This window comes from Poeciliopsis prolifica, unplaced genomic scaffold, assembly GCF_027474105.1.
Source record: "Poeciliopsis prolifica strain line A6 unplaced genomic scaffold, Auburn_PproV2 SCAFFOLD017, whole genome shotgun sequence".
Lineage (NCBI taxonomy): Eukaryota > Metazoa > Chordata > Actinopteri > Cyprinodontiformes > Poeciliidae > Poeciliopsis > Poeciliopsis prolifica.
The window spans coordinates 4,584,262-4,609,845 of NW_026562392.1; the positions used below are offsets into that span (position 1 = coordinate 4,584,262).

The window sequence follows — 25,584 nt, forward strand, 5'->3', positions numbered from 1 at the left end:
AACCAAACTCCTCACGTTCAGCAGAAATAACAAGAAAAACAAAAATAGTTTTTTTGGGACATTTTTGAGCGAGTTCAGATAGTCCATGTTTCCTACCCGATCTGTGCAGTAATGAGTCGACTCCTCGTCCGCTTAGGATTCCCACTGTACCTCTGGGATATTAAAAACACTAATCCGCACTCTAGATCGTCAGTGGACGAGTCAAAAACAATAGAGAGACGTTATTAATAGCTGCTTTGGCCCTATCAGCGTTGATAACACTGGGAAATCCCCCACAGAGATTTCCCAGTAACTCATCTGACTCACTGGTTTCGCAAAAACACATTCGATTCTTCTCCGATTCTTCTTCCTCTTATCTGCATCTACATTTTGGCTCCAGTGACCATTGGCAAAGCAACTTTAAAAGTATTAAGGCAACTGCAGCTCCAATATGATCAGGAATCCCTGATTTCAGACTTAATAGGGTGCAAAGTTCAATACGGCGTACAATTAAAGCGTGGTCTGATGTACAACCGTTTTCTACAAACCAGCTTTTGGGTACCTGGATGATCTCAAACGTAACTCGAGGGACTGATGTTTTCTGCTTGCTAAGTTTATTGGTCAATTTTGTCGTTTTGATTTTTAAGGTTTTCCCTTAAAATATAATTTTTACGATGAATGTTTATGTACGTCTCTAAGCTCAAGAAATATCCACAATATTTGCCCAACTGAAACTGGATAGCACTATCCGAGAAAGACCTTACCTTGTCAAGTAACACTGTGGTCTTTTACAATGAATCAAAGAAAGACTCCGCAAATCTGAATCTCAGTGACTCAAAGAGTGAGATATTTTTAAACACAGGACTTGACAAAAAAAAAAAAAAAACTGACAGAGTTGCGGTTTGGGATTGACTATAAATTCACACAATCTAATGGTTGCCATCAAACACGATAAAAGTTACATTTTTTATCACGCAAGTCCCTTTTTTTTCTTTCTTTGTTTTTTTTTTACCCCACAGAAGAACAGAAGTTTTACAGTGCGCAGTAATGAAACCAGATTTATAGCATAGCAAATTTTGGACCTGATAGCCTAAACACGCTAAAGACACGACTTTCCAGAGAAGTGCCGTGCAATTTATACTCAAAATCTGCTTTTGAGTGCCGGGCTGAAGCCACAAAGGCTCACAAACACCGTGCTGACCTCATGGAAAGAAAGATGCAACGAGGAAAAGAGGCGAAGAATAAGAGGGAAGAAACATCTAGTGATTATCTCGGTCATTGGATCTCCGTATAGCCCTGCGAGTTGAGAGGGCTAACGGGCCTTTTGTGGAAGTATCGATCTCCCGTGTGTGTAACCAGAGAAACTCTTGCTGCTGTAGGCCGTGGCCGAGGCCAAGCCATCCATCTCATCAGTCATCCGACTGTAAGGATTCAGTCAACACTGATTCTCCAAGTCATAACTTCTCTGTACAGTTTGTTTTTGTACTCTAATTGCTCGTGCCTCTTGTTCCAATCCAACTACTGTCAAGTTGATGCATGTTGTGTGGCAGTGCTGCAAAGGCATAAAAATCCCACCTAGCCCAAGTGGACTACTTGGATACCCCTTTGTAGTGTGACATGCGACGATTAGCAGGATTTAAAGCTGCAGTGTGGAGATTTCAGAACAAATATGCTTTTCTACATATCTAAAACTGTCCCTCTGCTGCCACAGATGATTTGAGGGGAAAAAAAATCGGATCTCCTCCATTCTTTTCCTGAAGAAATGCACGGCTCCCAGTCCAAAACAACCGATCAGAGCCAAGAGGAGGGTCTTAGTGCTGCCAGTCATCCCAGTGTACGTGTTGCTTAATGTGCCAACGACGGAGAAGTAACTTTCCGCTCCAGAAAAAAAAAGTTTATCCGCTGTAGCGTTGAGCAGCATACTCACGAGGTGATTGGCAGCTCTAAGACCCTCCTCCTGGCTCTCATTGGTTGTTTCCGGTGAGCACTAGGGACATCAGATGAGCTAATTTTTTTTTCTTCCACAGATGATATACCTCATACTGTACTGTCACTACATAGTTTCAACAAATATGTAAAAAAAAAATATATATTTTTGAAAAAGTAACACACTGCACCTTTAAGGTGGGCCTCTTGTTAGCATCAGTCATCCCTGACAATTTTTCATATATTTTCTATTTACTTTGCACCTAATGATGTCACCAGACAGAACGTGAGAAGAATTTGGTTGGTAAACTTTGTCCACAGCCAGTCTTGTTGGTCGGTGCGTTCCCAGTACAGCGGACGTCCTCGATCTCACCGCATGCCGACCATCTGGCCTATAAAAGGACGCGCGGTCCGCCTCGGAGGAAACCGAGAAATCACCACATCAGCAGCTCCTGTCTCCTGGCAGGACCAGCGCACGGGCGCACAGCGGACGCCCATGCATGTGTCGGACCATGTGTTGCGCAATTGTGCTGTTTAATCTAGCCACGCCAAGGGGGTTTAAGCCCTGGCGAACGATGCCACTCACTTCTGAGCATTTTAATTACTCACAGCATGATCACATCGGAGCGTGGCCTGTTGTTTAGTTTGGAAGTCCGACACCCAAACAATTTTCTGGATTTCCTTTTTTGTCAGATGCAGCCTTCTTACATGAAACCTGCTTTTTCTTCTTCTTTGTCTTTTCTTTTTTTGAATCGAACAAACGCAGACTTTCAACTCTCGCGTCAGCAAAACAGCACGGGGAGTTAGAACTGCTTTCTGACGTTTGGAACAGAATAAATTGGCGCGCCTTGTCGTTTCATCCGCAACCGTTTCCAGCCGAGCGACAAACGGAGCCGATCCCGTGCTTTCTTAAATCTTTACGAGTCATGTTCGGGCTTTAAGTGAACTCAGGACTTCTGAACGAGAGAGCTGTTTCACGGCCGGCGGGTCCCGCTCCGACTCCTGCCACTGCGGAATGACAGGTGGTGATTAACAGTGATCTCTGGCCCGGCTAATATCACAGACAATCCGGATCAGTTCTTCCCACCAGCGGGAGTGGAGCAAGAAGTGTTTTCCCAGGACAGAAGGAGAGCACTAATTGGCCGCCACCCTGTCAAAGTGATTATTTGTGGCCCTCACTGCAACCTATTGTGACTGATGGAGCCACAGCTTAATCTTCATTTAATAAGGCCTCTCCATAGGGGCTGACACAGTAGCTGGTAAGAAGGAACCTAAAAGGCACTCTGCCTCATTCGACCAGCAGCAGTGGCTTGGCTGTGGGCACAGGGTCCGGTGGGGTGTCTGATTGGTCAGCGTCACATGCCAGTGCCACCCAGCGTGACAGCTTTCAATACATCATCATTTAAAGAAAAACTTCCCCCTAAAGCTGGCTGTGAAGTAAAAGCAACGCTTGGCTCTGTGTAGGAGATTGTGAAATCTACTGAATATTTTGAAGTTCTCGTTTTGACTTTTGAAAAGATAAAAAAGGAACATATATCTCTCCAGTTGCTTTGTAAGGCTTCCAATATATAAACACCTGCTGTAGGTGAGATCATATCTGGATTTGAAAAATAATAATAATGATAATCTTGATTAAGATTGGCAAAAGCCGGGGGAAAGCAACCATTGTTGCATTTCAGTTTCACAAAATTTAGATTTAGGAGGCTTATTGAACAACTCTTTTCTTCTCATCAGATATCTGCCTATCTGACTTAACACATACGCCTCCTCGACAAAGTCTAATGTTAAAAAAAAAGCTCACCTCCCATTGCTTAGGATGGGGGGAGTTTGTCACTCTTTCCATTGAGGTCTTTGACATTTCAGCTCAGATTAAGTTGAAAAAACTATAGACAGGGTTTCATAACTGCAGCGTTTGGCCTCAAATATTGTTTGCAAAGGGTTTAGTCGGGGTCACTTCACACAGACAGACTGGAAGCTCCCCCAACCACTACTGTCCTCTCATTGTGTGCATGCAAGTGAGCAAGTTTTTACATTTTTATAACTATGTCGAACTGATAATCTATGTTCCTATCTGGGCTTTGCGGAGGTGGCCCAAAACCAAACATTTGGATTTTGTTTTCAGCTTCTCACCATGTGCCAGTGTTAAATCTTTCACTGCGATAGAACTACAAGCATTCGCCTCTGCTCTGGGTACATTCCTCACTTTAGTGAGCAGGGTAGGGAGTTTATGATGCTGGAGACCGTGAGGAACGGGAGTGGGGAGAGGGGAGTGGGTTTTCTGATTAACTTCCCGCGAGGTGCCTCTGCTCTCTGACCAAAATAAATATCGCTGCTGTCATTTTGACAGCAACTGTCTTAAGAGGGCAATTTTTTGAAACACCCCATGATCCTGTTGGCTCTTACATGGAGAATCCATCGTCATACCACAGGCATGAGCCATAAACATGTGGATGCCTTTCAAAGACAGTGGGGTGGAGGGAGGTAGCAGAGGAGGGGTTAGCCGCACTCACCAGGGCTCCATTCTCCACATTATTGTCATCTGGTCGTTTCCAAGCAGGAAGAAAGAGGAGGGGTGCGAGGGAAGGATGTGTTTAGATCATTGGGCCTGATTGAGTGGTAGGTTTCTGGTTCTGCCTTTTGTAGGCTTATCTTCGCCTTTCTGATGATCAACTCTGTCGATGCTGTCGCTAATGGCTTAGCCGCAGATATTCTGGTAGCGCAGCTTACATTTCTGATGCAGATTATGTTTACCACTGCAGATACTCCGCAATGACAATGTGAAGTAAAAGAGAGACTTGGGGTAAATTGTTCATTGCTCAGTTGGGAGACGTAAAGTTATTTGGTTCTACACACTAAGTGTGACTTTAATGAAGACAAGGGACTCTGGAAGGGAGTTTGAGACTTCACTTGTCATCCTCTGGCAGTGGAATTAAGGCGTATGAGCCAGCATCAACAACCGTAAAACAGAGGACATAGAGTCGAAAACAAATCGGTCCAAGAAAAGGAAAGAACCAGAACAGTCAAAGCGGGCTGCTTTCTTGTTGTCATGCCCCACGAACAGGATCGGCTCCGCCCCCAGGCCACTGTGCAGCGTGCCAGCTGATCTTGGCCATGACACGGTCAGAGATGTATAGCCAACGTTCACCAGACGTTTCCTTCAAGGGCAAATGGAGACATTTACAGCCCGTGATTTTCTTTTCTTTTCTTTTTTACATCAATAGTAACGCAGTCTTTACAAGCATGAGTGGCAACAGCCTGCGCGAAGATCTTTGAATTGTGCTCAAAATTTTTAGTAAATGCTCCACTCCAGACTTCCAGCCGTATCGATGATTGATGTTTCGCAAAGCGGAGTCGACCAAAGCAGATTTGTGGGGTCGTCGAACATGTCTCCCTTTAAATCCACCGGCCGATTGGTTTTAACAGAACAGTTTCGGCGGTGGCACGTTGTAAAATTGGTGATAAAACTTCCTCCTGCTCATTGAGACGAGGTACTTTGTTTTGACTTTGGGAATATATTGATGGTCCAGTTGTATTTTTCCTGGACTGGAACAGGTTAAAGTTGACAGTAAGTCAAGTTTCCTCATCGGACTAATTGTAGCTTGAAGCAGGACCCCGTATCGGAAGTCCTCACGTCGTATTTACATAAGCGGAGATGGTTGGAGTGGGCTCATTGTACCTCCTCTTCCTGTCTGCCAGACCTCCAGTTCAGAGCTGCTGCCAGCTCTCTTGTGGGCCTGCGGATCTTTTCATCTCCCAATCCGCAACACGCCAGACAGATGAGGATGCACATGCACGCAGACATCCACAAAACCAGAATGTGAGAAACATGTAACAGACACCGGCAAATATTTAAATAGGCCCCACAAGCAGAAGAAGTCGCCACATTATCTGTTCCCTTCGTCAGCCCGGTTTGTTTCGTCTTCTCCCTGTCTCGCGCTCGGGTGACACGCGCCTGCTTCTGTATTGCGTATCATTGTGCTTGGCCGGGAGAACAATGTGCATGCCACAGAAGAGCGGGTTTTTGAAGGTACGCGTCTCACGGAGACGCTTTTTCGGGCACTGCAGTGCTCCCTCACCAGTGGACTGGCGAGAGGAGTAAAGAAGAAAGGCGTGGAGTCAAACAGGGGAGCCTGAAAACATCTGGTGAACAGTTGCTCTGGCTGAGCCATCAGGAGCTCCTCTTCCCACATCCCCTTTCCTCCATTTCTCTATCTCTCGAGGCTGTCTTTATTAGAGACATCGCAGCTTTTAATTACAGCCGGTCAGTCCCAGTGAGGGCTGTTGACCCACTCATAGCAGTGAGACTGGACCCACTGTGCAGACATGCAGACACAACAAACATACAAGTACAGGCCTGCTGGCCCTCGCCTGCTTATGCTTATGGGCGTTTTTTTTTTTTTTTAGCACTGACAGTGATAAATACAGGGGGTGTTGACTCACACCACCGCCATTATGGTGGTAAGTAGAGGACAGAGCCAGCCTAAAAGTTCTGAAGAGTGCTGCACTATCATCAGTATGAAAAAGCACAACACAAGGTGATGTAACGAGGAATTTGCACATTTCTGACCTTAACATGATTTGTCATTGCATGAAAGACATATCTTTAACACACCCCTCTTGACTAGCAAAAGCTCTGACTTACTGCAGCTTGATTGATAGCAAATTTAGAGTATTTTTACTTTTTCGATATACTTTGAAATGCACAGTATTTAGAATGACTTAGAATAGCTCTGCTTTGTAGAGAAGATCAGGTATTGAGAAACGATCGCTTGCTGGTGGTGTGGAGTTTCAAATTTTATCCAATTGCTAGCATTTGGTCATGACAAATGCAATGCGCCGTGCTCGGCGCTATGAAGCTTACCGGAAATCGCCTGCGCTGTAAACAACCATCCTCTACTGCGGAGAGAAAAAGGCTGAGTCAAACGAGATGGCTCAGTGCTTTGTTGATGTTAATTCAATGTTTGGAAGCGTGGCCAAAACGCACTGAACACCTTTGTTCGCTTCGTCTGCCGCCATTGCCGAACTGCAATAATAAAACTGCAATTATAAAACAGGGCAGAAAATCAGTGCCGTTGTTGACAACTCCTACTTCTGTTTGCTGACAGGCCCAATTGAAAATGTACGAGAAAAATCCAGCTCAATGGGAGAAATCCCACACGCAGCACAGAAGAGAGATGAAACGTGAGCGCAATCCCAGTATTTTATAAGACTTTTTTGGACAATTAGAACATAATGTTGGTGGTGCAACACTATTCTCATCTAACTCTGTTTAAGTCCAGACTTCAATCTTCCAATATTTTAAGATTTTTGTTTGTAAAATTTTCTTAAAAACCTATCTATCATTTTTCTTGTCCATCACATTTATTTTGTGTGGTATCACAAAAAAAAAAAAGTCCTGAAAAACTCTCTTTAAGATTGTTGCAGCATGCCAAAACATGGAAAAGATTTGACATACATACTTTTGTATGTCAAATCTTAACAATAAAGTACCGTATTGTTTGAATGAGACATCTCTCCCAGGAAAACTTCAGGACATGATTAACCGGTCAATGTCATGACACTCATGCCGTTCCAGGTACAATATCAAATCCTTTCAAAACATAAACGCGCTATCCCGCTGAGTGACAGGGTTCAAGAGCGTGATCCCGACAAGCTATGAGAGTACTCTTCCGAATTAACAGGAAGGGGAGGTTAAATATCCCTTTGAGTTGATTTCTGCATGCTACGTTCTAGTACAAACCTCTCTTCGGAGAGGTGAGGCCCTCAAATGACCGTGGAAATTGCGGCATAATCGTACTCAGCTAACCACAACAAGAAAATGCCTGCCATATGCGTCAAGGCCTACTGTTTGCGTTCCCGTCAATTGAAGGCGTATTATTGACAAGAGTGTGACTTGTGTCTTGAACAGGCTGTGACTCTTAGCTGCCCCTAACTGTGATCGTATCTGTCAGAGCCACTCAGCTGTCGGTCCGCCTGGTGTTTGACAAGTGTTTGATGCAGTGCAGGCCTTAAAGAGGATCAAGCCCTTCCTGCACTGGCTTTTACCTCTGTGCCTGTGCAACAGGATCTCTACGGACATCAAAAACGTCCCCTCCCGGCCGCCCATCTCCCCTTCTTCTACCAATGTCAACTAAGATACTATTTTTATCTAAAGATATGCGCAGTCCGCCCAGTCATCACAGGAGACTAAACAAAACCCACGTTTGAGAGTTAGCCGAGGAATCAAAGAAAACAAGAAAGCCGGGCCATCTTGATTCCTTCATCACTCGCCATTGCACGGGGATTGCGGAGTGATCCTGATGGCCCCTGTCTCTGTTTTTGTGTCTAAGCCTATCGGACTTAGCCTGGCTTTCCACTTGTTAAGAGCTGGTCTTGTTTCGGGACAGTTGTGCCCCCCATGACCTGGAGGGATTTCCCTGTAGAGGGAAGGAGGGGGGTTATGAAAGTACTTGTGCAGAGATGAGACATAAAGAGACTTGTGCTTGACAATTTCCTTCTACACCCCTTTTTTGTTCCCCGTGCAGTCTCACTGAGACAATGGGGATTCAGGCATAGTGGGAAAAAAAAATTAAGAAAAAAAGAGACTGTGTGCGTGTCCTCTCTGTGGAAAACACTAATGTAGAACATAGTTGTGAGCATCTGTCTTTTCAGGGCACATATGGTCTCATTTTTATGTCTTGATATTTCCATATCACTCTATTTAGCATTGTTACGACTGTCAAACCCTCTCGCACAGTTCGTATGCATATACCAAATTCGAAACTTGGACACAGCCGCTCCAATTTCTTCCGTTGGTTTTTGAACTGCGGTGATGAAGCTTTGGGTTTGGCATTCGGCATCTCAGTCTTTTGTGAACGAGAAGAAGTAAGCATGTTTGGATGAGAGGGTAGAGTCGAAGACAGATATTTGAAATGCGATAGTATTTTTGATCCCCCAGCACACACCATTGTGCCGAATGTGGAAAAGGACCACCTCATCACTGATCAGACAGAGTTTATTGAGATTGTATAGCCAGCTGGCATTTGTAAAGGGCCTTCTCGGGCAACGTTCGCCTTGAACATTTACAACTGTTTCAGCAGACAGCATTTGCAACAATGTTTGGGAATTCTACTCAGTGGTTTCACATCACAGGCTACCATTTAGACCACTCACTTAAAATTGCACAGAGGCAAGGTCGACCAGAGGGCATGCATCATGAGCCGAGCCTGTAGTTTATGAGTGCGCGCACACACAGAGACACACACGTTAATACATTCCAGAAAGAGCATAGCAAAGCAGCCGTAGTGATTCTCACACTAAGCCTCGCTGAAACAAGTTGGCATGGCCCCACTTGATGCTATTAGCACACTGCTAATCATGTGTTTCTTTTCGGATCACTGCTTTCTAGGATTCACAAAAGCACTGTCACAACGTCTCATCAGCGATTAGCATCTGCCGATCACTAGCTAGTCGAAGCTGCGTTACCTTCTTTGGTAAAAACTCTTGTCCTTTTTTTCTAGAAGTTACACTTTTCTACAAGTACTTCTCCCAGGCCAACCTTCCCCCCCAAAAAAAACAATCTTTGCCACTACGTCGTCAAAAATGTTATGAGCCTCTATGCTTGCATGAGTGAGACGATGTGATTGGCAAGATTTATTTCTCACTTTGACAGAGGATTAGCTTCCTGCAGGAAAGTATGAGACGTGATTTATGCAACTCGAGCCTATTCCGTGGCGTTATGGAATTTCTGCATTTAATGGCACATATTGCAACAAAACTGCAGAGACAAACACTGCTTGGAGCAGATATCAACGATTTCTGGTTATTATGTAACAATGTTTTTTTTCTGTTTTTTTTTTCTCCTACAGTCTAAAATGTTTAAAGCTGACTCAGCTTGGGTTATGTTGCCAACTCAGACCAGGGTCAAATGAGCCATGTCGATTAAACAAAATATCTTGGGTCTGGGGTATGATTCATCATACTGGGTGAGGTTTTAATAAATATCTAATTCTACGGTTATTCAATAGTAGCCAGGAATGACCCAAAACCTAAAGTGACATTTTGGATTGAAGTGAGTGGTTTGTATATGTTGTCAAATATAACTATTGATAAAAAAAAAAAAGTTATACTTGTTGCGTTACTATTATAAATAGAGCCAATCTATACTGACTTGGCCATTTAGTGTATGTGTAGGTTGCACTGACTAGTCTGTAAAAGCTGACATCATCTCAAGCGAACAAACTTATTCATTATTTTTAAGGACTTAAAGCAACCCACTGACATTAACATTACGATACAGCATAATTTTACCAGCTTGTCAATTCTTACTTTTCTCCTTTAGAAGAGTTTCAGTGAAGTCTGATTAGTTTATTGTTTTGTTCATAATGGCGGTCTGTGAAGAAAGACTTGCGTTCGTCGCTTGTATAATCCGGCAGACCGGGTCGTCATTCATTATTTGAGCCATCACCATGCATCATCCTTGCCAACAACATAAGCCGTGGGCTTTTCTCCTTTGGTGAGAAACAAGGTACAACCGGGTGCCGGTCACCAATCCGTCACAGAAAAAAATAAATAAATCAAACGGAACCGAAACACACACAGGATTTACACGCTAACTCCATGCAGAGAGACCTCAGACGGAGAATTCACCTCCACTGCAATCCTATCCACGATAACAACTAGAGGTCTAACTTCAATTAATATTAGTCCAGTTCGTTTCAGCACAATGCAATCATAATCACATTACAATTCAGGTCCATACAGCCCAATGCCATCCAACTGTTGTGGAGCACAATTAAAGTCAGGTGATAATGGCAACAGTAAATAGATGTCTACCTAAGGAGTCTACCTAAGGAGCACATTGAATTATTGGCTTTGTGACAGTCCCTCCTCCTCCTCCTCTTCCTCCTCCTTATCCTCCTCCTCCTCAGCGAGCTCATGAAAGTTAACAACGCTGCATTGAGTTAATAACTCAGCAGCAACACCCCAACTAACGCAAGCATGTAATCACAGTTTACTGGCTCTTTACTCCATTTCAAAAAAGCTCTTTGACTAAGCAAAGGAGCGGCTGCAACCCCTGTTTATGGAGGGCTGGCTTTAATTGTGCATGCAAACATCGTTCCGAGATGTTGACAGCTCCAGGGGTTGACTTGAGAAGGGCTGTGGCGGCTTAAAGAGACAGTCCCCTTTGTGCCCCTTTTTTATGACAAGTTTTGTAATATGGAAAGAAAATGGCAAAGAAAAACAATGTCTCATGTGGGTGCATGCATGCAAGTCAGTACCCCTGCATGTCTTTTCACAGCTGTTAACTACTGTTTTATTCCTCCTCAAAATGAGGGCTTAGGCAGTATCGTGCCTCCTGCACGGTGGGGGGGACTTTTGGTCATGGCTTACATGCTCATGGGAGGTGGGTGAGCCAGGTAAATCCCTATGCCATAATCATCCATGAGGGCGACCCCCTGTTACTCAAAGTCCAGGCTAACATTATACCCAATAGATCCCAGCGTTTCAGCTCCCGACCCCCCACTCGAACAAATAATGAATGTTCCACATATTTGCTAAATGCCACGGGGGAGGAATTCACCTCCATTGCAGGATTTGCATTTCCTGCCTTGATCCGCTGCGGGCACGGGGGTGCTTTTAAAATTGCACAGGTAATCCTGGTGAGGTGCCGGTTTACACGGACACGGGAACGTCGGTGAAGCCTCGTTGAGCGAATGTTGGCGGTTTCATTCCGCTTCCAATGTGGACGCCGAGCCCGCTTTGCCGTAAAAAGTCAATGGGCGCCGAACTAAACTTCCAAGTCGATTTTTACTGGCTTTCACTCTTTTGACAGAACGGCGGCGGCTGCCATTTGGTGGTGTGTCATTGTAAAGTGGTGCAAATGTAATGACAGTTATATCACAGCCTTAAGCGTGGCTTTTTTTCTTTTTCTTTTACCAAAGATTAAGCAGAGCAAGTACATCTGCGCCGGGTCTCGTGTCTGCTGGAAAATGATACTTTTCATCAGCTGAGCACAATACACTTATCGGTGGCTAAGACGGATGACTATCATAACTCTGCGAGACGTTTCCTGCTTTATATCTCAGCATGTGGGAATTATAAGGCAGATCAAAGGCTTTACGGAGATCTCGTCTCGCTGCCGACGACGTGGAAATTAAAGTTGAGTGCCACGGTTGTTATTGTCTTTGAGGGAAAACAAACAGAGCGCACATCTGTAGTAACTTACAGGCTCGAACGATGAATTTGCTACTGTATATCCCAGCAGGTTTCCTGATCTCTGGATCTGCGGTCGCATGTCAAGCCGCTCCCTGCAGTGCCCTTTCACCCCCCTTCAGTCCCCCTCTTTAACACACAACAAGCACAATAACACAATAACAAACAGACCCACGCCAGCAGCACGCCCTCAGGAACGTCGGCGCGGGGCCTCCCTTTGATAAGCGCCCGGCTTTATATTTTTCCCATCAGAAACGAAACACAACATTAAGCCATTCATTAAAGTCAACTGAAGCTAATTATCCCTCATTTACCCAAGCCGCCCGTGGGGGGCCAGAGAGCCCCCGCGTGCTCAGGCCCAGATGTGTCGAAGAGTAGTTTGGGAGATAGCAGACCGCGGAGGGGACTGCTCACATCTCTTTTCGAGTCTTGTGGTTTCGGAGCGCTTCTCTCTGCGCCGGCCGCCTGTGTGTGTGTGTGATTGTCGTGCAGCGCCTGGCTGCTGGCGGTACACTCATGAAACTCTGGTGCCACGCGGATCCACAGCACACAGCGAGGCCCCGCGTGTTGACGAGGATTCAAAACCGTTGCATATTACTGACTGAATTGTTTTCCACGTTTGCTTTCTTTCTTTTCTGTAAAGTGATTCGCACAAACATCAGGCCTCCATTCGGGTGACCTCTCCTTGCTGCAGGGGGCGCCGATGTTTACTCAGATTTCTGCTTAAAAGCCAAACTATAAGTCTTTATATTTTGGCAGCTGCGAGTGGAAGTGGGAAAATTGTAGCAGTTGGCAGGAAGTCACAGACCAGAAACCGTATTACGTCATATGATCTAACTCTGCAGACCCAGTTTCTCCTTTTCGGTGTCTGGTGCCCCCACCAAACGATTTGGAATAATGACCGAACTGCTTCACTGCTACGGATGAGGACATCTCGCCCCCTGTTGCTGTGTCCGGCTGTCTTCAGCTCAGACATCTGCTTTTAAGACTTATTTGGACTTAGGCGTCTTCTTTGGCGCGGCGCTGAAAGAAGACTGGAAAGAATTTAGATTAGCCAAAGTCACTCCCCATTTCATCCTCATTTTTCATTTCAGTCCCACACAGTCCTTTCAATCGATTTGATTGATAGATTATTTTTCTTAAATAATCGTTACGTTTACCATATTTAAACATCCGCTACTCTTGGTGGCATGTCGTCACTCACACACTGAAAAAGTGAAGTGGCTTTGCAGATCACGGCACTGTTGCTGTTAAAACTCGCTGTGATTTTTGCTCAGTAAAAGGAAACGCCTCGCTTATTTCAATGTGTTCCTTTAAAACGCGGCTTAGAATCAATGTTTAAAACGTGACATAGTGTCTCACAGTCTAAAAAACGTAAAACTTTAGTCAAGAATTGATAGATTTCTAAAGATTCTGGAAATGAAAATATTGTGCAGATAAAATAAACCATGGGAAGCAATACATAAAGAGTATAAGGAACAAAAGGTGTTTTTAACTCCAAAAAGAAGACAATATAAGCAATATCTTTAAGGAGTAACATTTTTAATGTCAAATATTTTCACAATTTGGAAATGAGCAAATGTTTTTCTGCATGCTCATCAAAAATTTTATTTTTTTTTCCTGTCAAAACTATTTTGAAATTCTAAAATGGAAGCATGTGTACGCTCAAACCTTGTGTCACAAGGTTTGGACTTTTGACAGAAGTTCAAACCCCGATAGAGCCCGATGACTTCTCGTCGCCTGAGCAACGCGAGGCAACGTTTGAACACTCGCCGTATTGTGAAAATTGCGGAGTGTGTGACTCTAAACCCGATGTGGCCTAATGGAAAAGATCATCGCCACTCTGGGGCATCAACTCCACCAGACAGGCTTTGGATGCGTCTTGCTGCTAAAGAACCACTTCCAGAGGGAGAAAAATGGCCTTCTCACCACTCGCCATCGGAACATTAATCACCGTGTCAGTCGCACGTGTTTTGAAAGGATTCCTCCTCTTCGAGGCATCAATCTCCGAGTTGGGCTTTCGCTTTTACTCACAGTCACTGCAACGAGGCGTCGAGGAACCGAAGAGTGAGCTAACCTGCGTTCTTAAATCTCCTGGCGAGTCCAGAACCAGTCACAGATGAGAAAATAACGACCAGTCCTTTCTCTCGACAGCAGGTTTCTGAAACTCGGAATGCGTATGCTTTAAATCATTCGCACCCAGTGGCACAGTGATGGTAAGCAGAGGCACGGGGAGAAAACCGGAGGACAGACTGAAAACATTTGAGCGAAAATGTGTCATGCAGAGTAACCCTGTTAGTGCTAAGTGACGCTGTGCAGAGAGCCTCCTGTCAGCCGGCTAGGAAGATGAGCTTCTTGTAATTGTTGTTCCTTCTCGTCTGCACATCTGCCCCTTTAGTTTCCATCCAGGACCAGGCCTGGATGCACCCGTGTTCGGCAAACATTTCTTTGCGTTTTAACGTGTATTTTCACCGGTGTCGAATTCTCCACCATAACAAATGTCATATAGCCCCTCTAGAGCCTTTCCACCGCACGCAGAGTTACAGGACAAAGCCCCATTATAAGCTTTGGCTTCCCCCTCTGGCCTACGCCTTAATGAACTATGGGTCAGTTAAGGTCATATCATTCAGTCCCACCTATAAATCAGCTGCAAAACTAAGTTGGACAGTAATACAGGGCAGTGTCAGTGTCCGTAACCTTTTCCCAGACAGAAGGGGTTGTCAGTGGGTGACTGAGGAGAGTACTGGCTGGCTGCAGATCTTTCCCCCTTCACAGCATTATAAATGTATGTGTGAGGAGCCCCTTAATGGCTGCTAATCCAATTCCTGCTGCTGAAATCAAATCTCGCTGGCGCCAGTAGTTTTCTCCTTCCCTCACAAATAATGGCCTCCACTTTGGCCTGTTTGTGAAAAAGACAAGGAGCCAAAAAAGACTCCGGCCCTACCTACCGTGAGTCCTGAGGAATCTCTCTTCCAAAACGGCGTGGATGTCGCTGTCGGAGGGGACGCCTCCCGTGTCCCCTCGGTGTCCTGAGACGGGGGGTGGAAGGGCTTCAGTTGACCGTCGGACGGAGGGATTGAGTAACAGGAGAGCGAGGGGCGCGTTTTCTGCAGCAAACGATCCTATTTACCGTAAGTCTTAATGCCTTCTCGAGGTCAGCCATTGATTTTCCTCAAGCCGCAAGGCAAGAGGAGATATGATCAGGCCTTTCAATTCCTGTGCTGTCACCAGAGCGTTAGCAGATGACGGCACTCGGCTCATGCCAACGCTCGAAATGCTACGCACCTTTTTTTTCTTATTTTTTTGTTTTTCCTTGGGGGTCATGGTTTAAGCAATTAGGCAGGAATTTAAGGATGCAGGCCATAATAAAAAAAAATTTTAAAACGAAGAGTTATTTTTCTTTTCGAGTCGAGAAATCTTTGAAGACCCGGGTTAGTGACAAAGTAAACAAAAGTGCAACGCTGACACATTTTCTTGAGTTTGGTCCCTTTTTCCAACAAAACAAAGATATTAGTTTTGACCCAGACGAAGGGAGCTTTGGCTTTGGCTTCCTTCCCTCTGGATATGGATTTGACTGATTATCTTTCAGTACATCAGTTGGACAAGCCGTCGCACTGCCATTCCACAAGGAGATATAATTCTGGCGTCCGAGCGTAATAACATGATACGTCTTAGTGCTGCTTAACTCTTAGCGGGATCTCCGGCAGGCACACGTTTCACTTATTGCCGAGCGCCTCGACAAGCATCAAAGCAAAACGGAGAGGAGAAAAGAGAAGAGGAAAACAGAAATGTGAAAGAGGAAAGAAGGTTCAGTGGACCGGTTCTGAGAGGTTATTGTGGAACGTCCATCACGGTGAGCGCAGGGAGGTTTACTATTTCTTTTCACATGGGTATTACAACTGGAAAGATTGGAAATGACACTAAGTATTTCTCAAGCTCACAGAGGTGATACCGAAGATTACAGTCACTTGCTTGCAGGCTGTGTCTCAATCTCACACACGCACACAAACAGTGCTGTTTTATTTTTTGTTTTCAAGATTATGGTCTTGGTCACATCTGTTTCCAATCATCTATATGTCTATATTTGATCATCAGACAAAGACAACCTGAGAGAAGCAGGCCTTAAACGATCATTTCATTTTACAGGAGAGACAACAAGCTTCCCGAACCAACCTTGGGTTGAAAAAAAAAAAATTGTCCCATTTGTTTTCATTGTTTCAGTTTGCCACACCCTGACCCGATTCCTGCCAGAGCAGGTCACAAGATGTCTAAACGTCACATCCTGCCCCGATCAAAAGAAATCCGTCAACAGACGAGAAATAAGGTTCTTGTCGTCTCTCAATTCGGAACGGGTTGCAGAGGCTTTTCTAAAGTTTTAGGACTCGATAATAAATGGAAACTCATGGAAAAGTAGTGAACCTTCCCAGGCCAGCCTACCAAAAATGACTTCAAGAGCAACATTATGACTCATCCAGAGGATCACAGATAAACCCGTGACCACACAAACATCGTTTTGTCATGAAACTGTAAAGCTCTGGACCCAATAGAGCAGACAGGAGGCAAAAAGACACAAAAACAAAAGTCCAGAAAGATCCAAAGCACCCAGGAGAGCAACACAGGGGAAACACGCCGGTGGGAATAACAGAATGATCCGACACTGAATGAGAAAAGCATGTAGTATTCATGCGGGGAAGCTTGATTACTGGAATGAGTCGAGGAGGAGATGGGTGACGTCAGGGAGGGTCTGAGGAGGAAGTACTTGGGCAGATCTGGGAACACGGACACTGATAGCAGAACTACAATAAGAACTACAGAGAAGTGGGTGCAGTCGGTTAAGACAACAACAGTTTGTGTCCTTGGGAAAAATACTGCATCCACTTTGCCTTGGTGGTCTGACAGTCTAGAAAAAGGCCGAGATGAAAAACAGGACATTTACCATTGTGACCCCAGAGCCAACAAAGAAACATGAAATCAGGAACTGAGACTGATTTACCGTTACTACAGACTGCAGCTCAGAGCAGGATAGAAATTTATACAAAATACTGACAAGGACTATTAAAGCCAAAGAATGAGCTGAATGTGAAAAGCAAAGACTGAAAAATCTTAAAATAAAGCAAATCACAAGACTAAAGTCCCAAGAATCAGCTGCCTCAGTTAAGATCAGTGTTTATTATTCTACGATAAGAAAGAGATCGGGCAAAAATGTCTTCCATAAGGCACTACAAGGCAAAAATGATCCCTTTGCCAAAGGCCTTCATTTGTTTGAGGAAAAATGGAAAGGTTTTGACACATTTTGTTACCCGTGGCATCAAATTATCAAGGGAGTTCAGAAAAAGAACATCAATCCAAACGATCAGGCACGGTGGTGGCGGTGTGACAGCCTGGGTCGGGAAGTAGCTCAGTTGTCATCGCTAGCAGCGTTTCGAGAACCAAACATGCATAAAGTTTTGGTCGACATTCAACAAAAGTCAACGGTACTTTTGTGAAGTAAGAAGTGCAATTAAGTTTGATAAATTATTCAAAACCATATTGCGCCCATCATCCCACCAACCACTTTCTGTTGTCGTCTTTATCTTTTCCGCCAAGTCGGTGATCACGTGACTCGTGTTTCCGTTGCAGTTGTACCTCTTCTTTTTTTGTTTTCTTTTAAATTGAGGTGTTTCCATCCAGCAGATTTATTTTTGTAATTCCAATTTGCGTAGTGAGTGCTGCTCTCTTCCAGAAAGCAAACGTTCCACCATCTGTTACGCAGCAGGACAATGATCCGAAACACCCCAGCAAATCCATTTATCGAAGGCTGACAGGAAAAAAAAAAAGTTGAGGATTTGTCGGGGCCTAGTTAAAGTCCCAAATCTGATCCAGTGGCAGAAGAGGGGACTGATATTCCTCCACAGTGATGATTAACTCGTTGAATTCTGGCTTTGGCCCAGTTGGTGGCGCCATGAGTGGCAGAAGCAGGTTTCACATTAAGGGAGACGTTCGTTTTTCCTCTTTGGTTCAAAACTTTCTCTCAATAAATGAAACCATGACTTTGTATTTACTCTGATTATCCTTGTCTAATATGAAATTTATTTGACGATCTGATTTTAGCATGACAGAAAAAAAAACAACAACAAGAAAATAACTTCAGTATGGGAAGTGCCTTTTCACTGAACTGCATAAACAGAGTTTCCTACAAGAAAAAAAGTTTGCTCTGAGAGTGGGAAGGCGGGGACATGCCACCGCAGACCTTTACTCTGATTCAGAAACGAAAAAGAAAAGAACAACATTTTGATTTGCTCTGGAGATTTTTGTTTGCTTCTTTGATGTATGTTTCGTTTTCAAATCAGACAAACTCCAAGCCGGCGCGGGGAGGGATCTCCAAACGACGAGCAAACATTGGCCAAATTATGGCTTTGTCGGAGTGATAGTAAATGCAAGCAGAGCGGAAAGAAACTGCAAAGATAGATTGTGATTTACTTATAAAAGCCGCAGTCCTCTCATTCCGTCCGGAGCGGTGCCAGTTATGGTGCAGAAACCCCCCCAAAAAACAAAGACAGACAATGATTTGAAACCCGCCGAGCCTTCCAAGACGAAATTATCTCCGCATACTCACGATTTATGAATTTGTTCTTGGTTTTGAAAGCAATTGAGAGAAATTAAACTGTTTCCCCTATGTACCCCGGTAATCAGCTTAAGTGATTACATCGGTTGTAAATATGAGATGATGAAAGCTCAGTGTGCAGAGTGTGTGGTGCCCCCGAGGAAAAGGCTAAATGGGAGTTCACGGGGCGGATGTGATGGACAATATAACTGGGTCTGCATCCGACGCGAGAGGGGAAGGGGGCCTTCTGTGGGGATTGGTTGCCCTCTAGCTGTCAACGCCGAGACTGGGTTTCGGTGAAGGGTGATTCCTTCTGAGGTGAGTTTATGAAGTGACATCGGTTAATTTTATTGTGTATTTTTGTTCCGCCGGAGCCCGACCCGAGGCTTGATTTACGACGACGACGAGGCTGTTGAGGGAGGAATATAATTGGAAGAAATCAGCCTCTGCTGAGGATGTGTTGGCTCATAAAAGTCACAACTCGTCGACTGAGTGCAGGAAGAAACGAGTATAAATCTCTGAGGGAAGAGTTTAGCACAAGCAGAGAAACAAAAAAAAAAAATAAAATACATGAAAAAAGACAGCGGAGGAAAGACTGCAGACAAAGAACCGGATGAAGCCTGGAAAGAAAAATGCAGTTTAGACGAGAAACCTGAAAACCATGTTTGGCCTGAAGACCCTCTCCAACCCCCCCGGTCCCCTGTACTTTGAACTACGTACTAATCCTTCAATGTACACTTGCAGAGACTTTAATTGGTTGGCTGGTAAGTTGTTTCAAACATCTTAAAGAACTAACCACAGATCTTTAGTTGATGTAGGTTTCCTCAGATTCTTCCGCGTCCTCCTGTAATCACAGACAGATGCAGTGATGCTGAGATCAGGCCTCTGTGTGGGCCAAACCATCACTTCTAGGACTTGCTGTTCTTCTCTGCAAGCGAATATGGCTCTTATTGACGTCGGTGTAAATTTTCGATTCTTTTTTGTTTTTTTTCCCCCTTTTTGTTCCGCTGTTAATGGCGCTGCATGATGGATAAGAAATACCTGCCTGTATTTCTTGGTATTCTGGACCAAATCTCCAAATCCATTCTTGGAAATGCATCAGCGGACTAGTAGCGGACCGTCGCAGCCCGGCGGTCCTGGGTCCTTCAGTGAAAAACTGGCCCTGTGTGTCAAACAAACGTGTCACATTGTGATGCACCTGTTAGCATTTTTTATTTATCCCAACTCTTCTGTTTTTTTGCGTCTAAAATAGACCTTGCGCCGTTTTTATATCAGAAGTTTTGTTTTCCTCAGAACCACACTTGGGCTCGGACTTGTCCAGACGTTGGATGGTTGTCCCAGAATCCCAGTCCTTTTTGCCAGTCCAGAGCTGATGAAAATGCAGGCCGTTTGATAAGACTGCAGTGTTTACCAGCCTCAGTGTTGCCCATTTCTGGCTTGAACCGCACATCCTGAGACCCGACTACTTAGAAAACTTCATCCACCTAATGAACTGCCTCGCATCTGGTTTTTATGCTGAATCTTCCTGTTATATCTGCTGCAAGACTCGTTTTCTCTCACAGCCGGAACGAACCGCAGACAGTCACCATAACAAATTTTGCTAGACGATAAATTGGCCCCAGAAGTTTTCGCGATAAATAATATCGCTGTTTTGAGACCATTTTCAAGTAATATGGTTGCGATGGCATAATATTGCAAGAACATTGTTATTTCTAATGAGCATTTCACACTGGAACTGGAAGACATTTTAAATATCCAAAATAAGTTGGTGACAAATAACAGAAATCATAAACTCTTTGTAAACAAAACCTGGTGACTGGAAAACCTGCCTGTTCCAGTCACCAACTCATTCCCCCCGTGCGCCTTGAGTTCAAACGTTTCTTCCAGTCTCAATGTGCATTTTCCCATTCACAAAGAATCTGAGGGAAACTACTTCGCTCGTATGTCCAGGCATTTCCCGTAAACACGGGCTTTCTCGCTTCTTAACGGCGTCTTGCGCACAAAGAACGGCCCGCGAGGGCTTGGAGGGAGTCTAATGCCGCACCATCAAGTGTAATTCATGTCGAGCTGAAAAAAACAAACATGTTTATCTGGCACCTAGCAATGCTGCTTTTGGCTGAAAATGACCTCTGCAGAGCAATTAGAAACATGAACATATACACCAGAATGCCTTTGAGCTTTGGATTGGCTACAATAAACATTATTGTACAGTAATTCACACAGAAAAATCTAAAGTGGAATCAGCAAGTGTACAAAGTTCCCTGATAACATTTTTGTTTAAATTTAAGGGCATGAGAGTGAGATGGAAAAGATAGAATTCAAAGGCCAGTTTTTTTCTCGAGAACTGCGTGCGGGAAGCTACACTGCTACAGTATAGATGAACGAAAAGCAACAAGAAAAAGAAGAAGAGGGAAAAAAAGAAAAACAAGATTGACGAGATTGGGTTAATTACAGGAAATAGCTCGGAGACCCTACTCGCGAAGCAGTATCTCGCTTTCTCATGTGCATCGGTTTAAAGAGTGAATATTTTTTTTAAAATGTACCTCACAGCGCGGTGCGGACAATGAGAAACAGGTCTAATGTCGGAGCGGGGAAGCCACGGGGGCCCGGCATGTAAGGAGGCAATTAGCCATAATGCCACATTTCACACACCGTTACCTACATTCTGTGTGAGAAAAATCGAAGCCCGAACAAGTGCACTAATAGGACCCGGCATTGGGGCTTGCATGCAAGAACTGCAGTTCCTCCAGCGCTTTCCCGCTCTTCACCCCGTCAACGAACCATAGCGCGGCTTGTTCTGCCGCGTTCCAGATCCAGATACCGTCTCATCATCCAAGCCTCGCGCCGCCTTCCCCATGCCATTTAGAGATTTTTCTCCCTCAAATTCCCTCACAGTGGCCCCCCGACAACCCCCCCCCCCCCCCCATTTACACGTACATCTCACACTTTCTCTCACACACACACACACACACCTCGTTATCTTATTTGTGGCCTTGGCAGCCAAATTGTTGCCTTGTGGTTCGGTAGCCAACGTTTTCACCGTCCCAGAGAGAGCAGTGGGTGCGCAGCCTCCAACACGCAAGCAGAATTTTTCCCAGGGTGCTTTGCCCTTTTCGGTGAAACCTGGGACGGATTACCCTTGGGCAGGGGGACCTTTCCAAAAGTTTGAAAAGGAGTTATGCAACACCCCACACTTAAATCTTCCCTGTCTGTTCTCGTAGCATCCAAATGTGTCGGGGTAACTAGACGTTTCTCTGAAACTGAAACGCACCCTTGAGAAGTGAGGCGAGCCGAGCCCCAGTGCTGACAGGATGACGCATCGTCAAATTGGTGGTAGCTCCCTGGAAGCCCAATGTCAGTCTAACTGGTTTGAATTTTAATTATTAATGTTTCACTAATTGAGGCCTATTCTTTTACACTTCTCCATAGATCTACAAAACAGAGACAAACACCTGAATAGCTTAAATTAAAGAAAAGAAAAGAAAACTGTTTCTCTCTCACATTTGTAGACAATCTGTGTAGAGTCATTTAAGAAAGCTTCAACGTCCTCAAATGCAAACATAGACATTTGGGTGGGTTGCAGGCACAGTGTCAAACTGAATATCTGGCAATCCCAGTCACCAAAGGATGTGTCCATAAACATTCATTTTCAGCAGCAGTTCCAGTATCAATGTGTACATTGTGTAGCAACTGGATAACTTACAGGTTCACTGAACCACTGTGTTGTCCTTGCTAATAGTTTCCTTTGTATTTCAGTTGTGCTAAAAGTTTTAATAGTGAAACCTCCATTTATTGAAATCCTCTTTCTGTGGTTTATGCATCTCCCCAACAATTTTGATTGTCTTTCTTACCCTTGCAGAAGTAGCACATTTCCACTACTCTCATGTTTAGCTTTTGGGAATTCAGTGAATGCAGCACCCAAGCATCTATTTCATCTGACCTGAGCACGTTTTCCAGTTTGTGTCATTTGTGAACTGAAAGCAAGGTTTCTCACTGCTTTCGTTCAACGGTCGGCCCAACAGAACCAATCATCTCACACAGAATTTAAATTGAACAACAGCGTTCTCTACTTGCTAACCAGGAATCTTCTGAATGCACTGATAGCTTTGGATTTTATTTTAAGATATTATGATAAAACGGGCTAAAGTCCACCATTTTCACATTTTTATTTATTAAACAATGTGTTGAACAATTTTACAGTCAGGCATCTATGAGGAATTTGTGTTTTTAGTTATTTTTGTGACAGACATGGTTTTAAACTGGAAAAAAACGTTTTTTTATGAGTGTTTTTATTTTCACCGTTTTTCTTATTTTTATGTATGAATACGATTTTATCAATGTACTTTTTCATGTTAGTCTGTCACATAAATCCTGCAGGCAAACAAATCAGACTGTGTTGCAATGAAGAATCACATTAAAAATTGAATTAATCTTTTCTTCTCCTGTGTGTGTGTGTTATGCAGGTAATTCAGGGAAGCACCGATCCAAAGAGCCAAAGAAGAAGAACAAGCAGAGGCTGCGGTTTCGGGCCCAGAACCAGCACAGCGACCACTTGGCCTCTGTGCGCTCCAGCCAGTAAGGACTGAAACCTCCCAGTGAACACAGAAACCAACGCAAAGCTGCTAGCCGCCGCTGCACCGTACTCTGACTGACAACTTTCACCCACCACACCCCGTCCCGCTGCCCTCCTCCCCACTCGCCTCCCATTCCTCCTTCTCTCCGCCCACCAGGACGCAAACACCGCCCCCACCCCACCGACGACCCCCACAGATATCTGTACCTGCGCACGCTCTGCTTCCACCCCGCCCGCCCGACCCCGCCGCCCCTCCCGTTGCTGCGACCGGCTGAGGTGACTCTATTTTCTCCCAGCGCCATTCCCCCTTTCTTCGCCTTGTGGACCTTCACAGTTGACAGAACTGAACTCACTCCCCGTCATTAACGAGCGACGCGGACCGCACGGGGGGGCGATGGAAGACGGAGGAGAACTCGGAGGGCGGGAGAGCCAGAGGGGCGGCAGGAAAAAGAGGAGGACGGAGTCAGGGGAGTTGGCGAGCTGGACTGCACCAGAGGGAAGGGATGTGACAAAAATCCATCCAGGACGAAGACGCAGAGAAGGTTCGGTTGAAGCAAATGATGCTAATGGACTGAAGAAGAAGAAGATAAAGAAGAAGAAGAAGAAGAAAAAAAGGCATCTTGAAACAAAAGAGACTGGTTGTTTTTTTTTTTTGTTCATATATTTATGTCAAAGCTACCCCTCTCCTTCCTTCCCTCTAAATGGAAACAGAGTTTTCCCATGTGTGGCCTTTTATGTTATGTATATTTTCCAGAGTAATATTAAGAAGAAGAAGAAAAAAAACTCCAATGCATAGTTGCGAAATATTTTATTCTCAGCACAAACTGTTTACGTTCAGACCGCTTAATGCTGTATCTGTATAGTGTCAGTTCATTAAAGAAAAGAAGATTTAGTTGTTCAACTAGCATGGCAACAGACTTGTACATAGTTGATCTAATTATAAAAGCCTATTACTGTATTTTCAGTATTGAGTCAGTCACCATTCTAAATGTTTTAGAAATAATAATAATAATAATAATAAAAAAATGGTTGTAATACAAGCTACAGATTAAAATAATAAAAAACATAATAAACTTAGCCACCTCATAGCAATTTCATTCATATGGTATATATTTGATTTATTTATTAATTCAGTTTTGTACTTTTTTTTTCTTTTTTCTTTTTGTTCAGTGAGAAATTTTGCCTCACGCTGTCGGTGTTTTTCTGAGATATCCTCTCCTTATATCGGTGCATATCTCTGTCATGCAAGTGTTGTAGGCTGTTCGTTTGACCTCATCTACTGATTTTGATGCTTCATAAAAGGAGAAAAAAATGAAACTATGCTTTGATGTATTCTAGGTTTAATAATTAGGCTCCAGCTAATGTATGGTCATAGGACTGCATATGTGTACGTTGTGTTTTATTAAAACTGCATTTCATGTGACTGTATGAGAAGGCCTTTCATTACTGTCCCTGGCTATAATATATGTGGCTAAAACTCCGAAGCTGTCGTGTTCTTGTCTCACTTCTGATTGCAGTTAGCGTGAAGGAAAACAAGACTGAACTTTAAATATATATATATGTAAACTAAATATATTCCTAATGGGCAACTGAGGTAATCTGAGGCAAGAAATTTGTTAAAATTAATCCATAACGGACATGGACAGACCTGGGAAATAAGTATTGAACACATTAAGACCACAAGGTGCAATCCAGAAGCCGTGTTTTTATTGACTATATAATTGCGCGATTTGAAATTTTGAAAATGAATTCAATGAAAACCTCATCAATGTTTTGCTAAGAAGATTTGTCCTTGTGCCAAACAGTTCTTTGGACATTTTTCGAAATAATTGGTTTGTTTCGCAAACCAATCAGGTCACCTGATCAACAACCGGATGGTTGCGCTTGGCGCAAACCACGAAGAAGAAGAAGACGACAGGAAGTAGTTGGAGGATGACGGCGCAGCATGTTTTCACCATGTGTGATTTTAATTGCGTTATGCACTTTGTGGGAAATACTGCAATTGTGACAGTGTAATTTTTCAACGTTAAGTGAATACTGGCAAAATTTTGCACTAATTTGTTATGTAAAGCCAGCTAAAGTCAAGGAAGTAATTGAGATTTACCAGTATATAGAAAGTTGCCATTGTTCCTGTCAGAGATAATAAATGCCAGATGATTTGGTTCTAAGTGATGACCCAGAAAAAGGTTTCTCATTACCAGAACCACCTCAAGACTTTTGCAGACTTTTACTGCAGAGCTGATGAACATCATTAGTTATATACATTATATTGGCAAGAGGTTTCAGTCTCTTGCCTTTACGCATATGAACTTTACTGAATATTTATTTT

At 44.0% G+C, this 25,584-nt stretch overlaps 1 protein-coding gene across 1 annotated transcript in view; it reads left to right on the forward strand.

The window, feature by feature from the left end:
- rspo2 (R-spondin 2) overlaps positions 1-24,678 on the forward strand; it is a 73,708-nt gene extending 49,030 nt beyond the window's left edge. Inside the window, exon 5 of the mRNA XM_055042046.1 lies at positions 23,146-24,678. Coding sequence (XP_054898021.1) covers positions 23,146-23,261 — 116 coding nt within the window. The 3' untranslated portion in view covers positions 23,262-24,678. The remainder of the gene's footprint in view (positions 1-23,145) is intronic.
- The last annotated feature ends 906 nt before the right edge of the window (positions 24,679-25,584 follow it).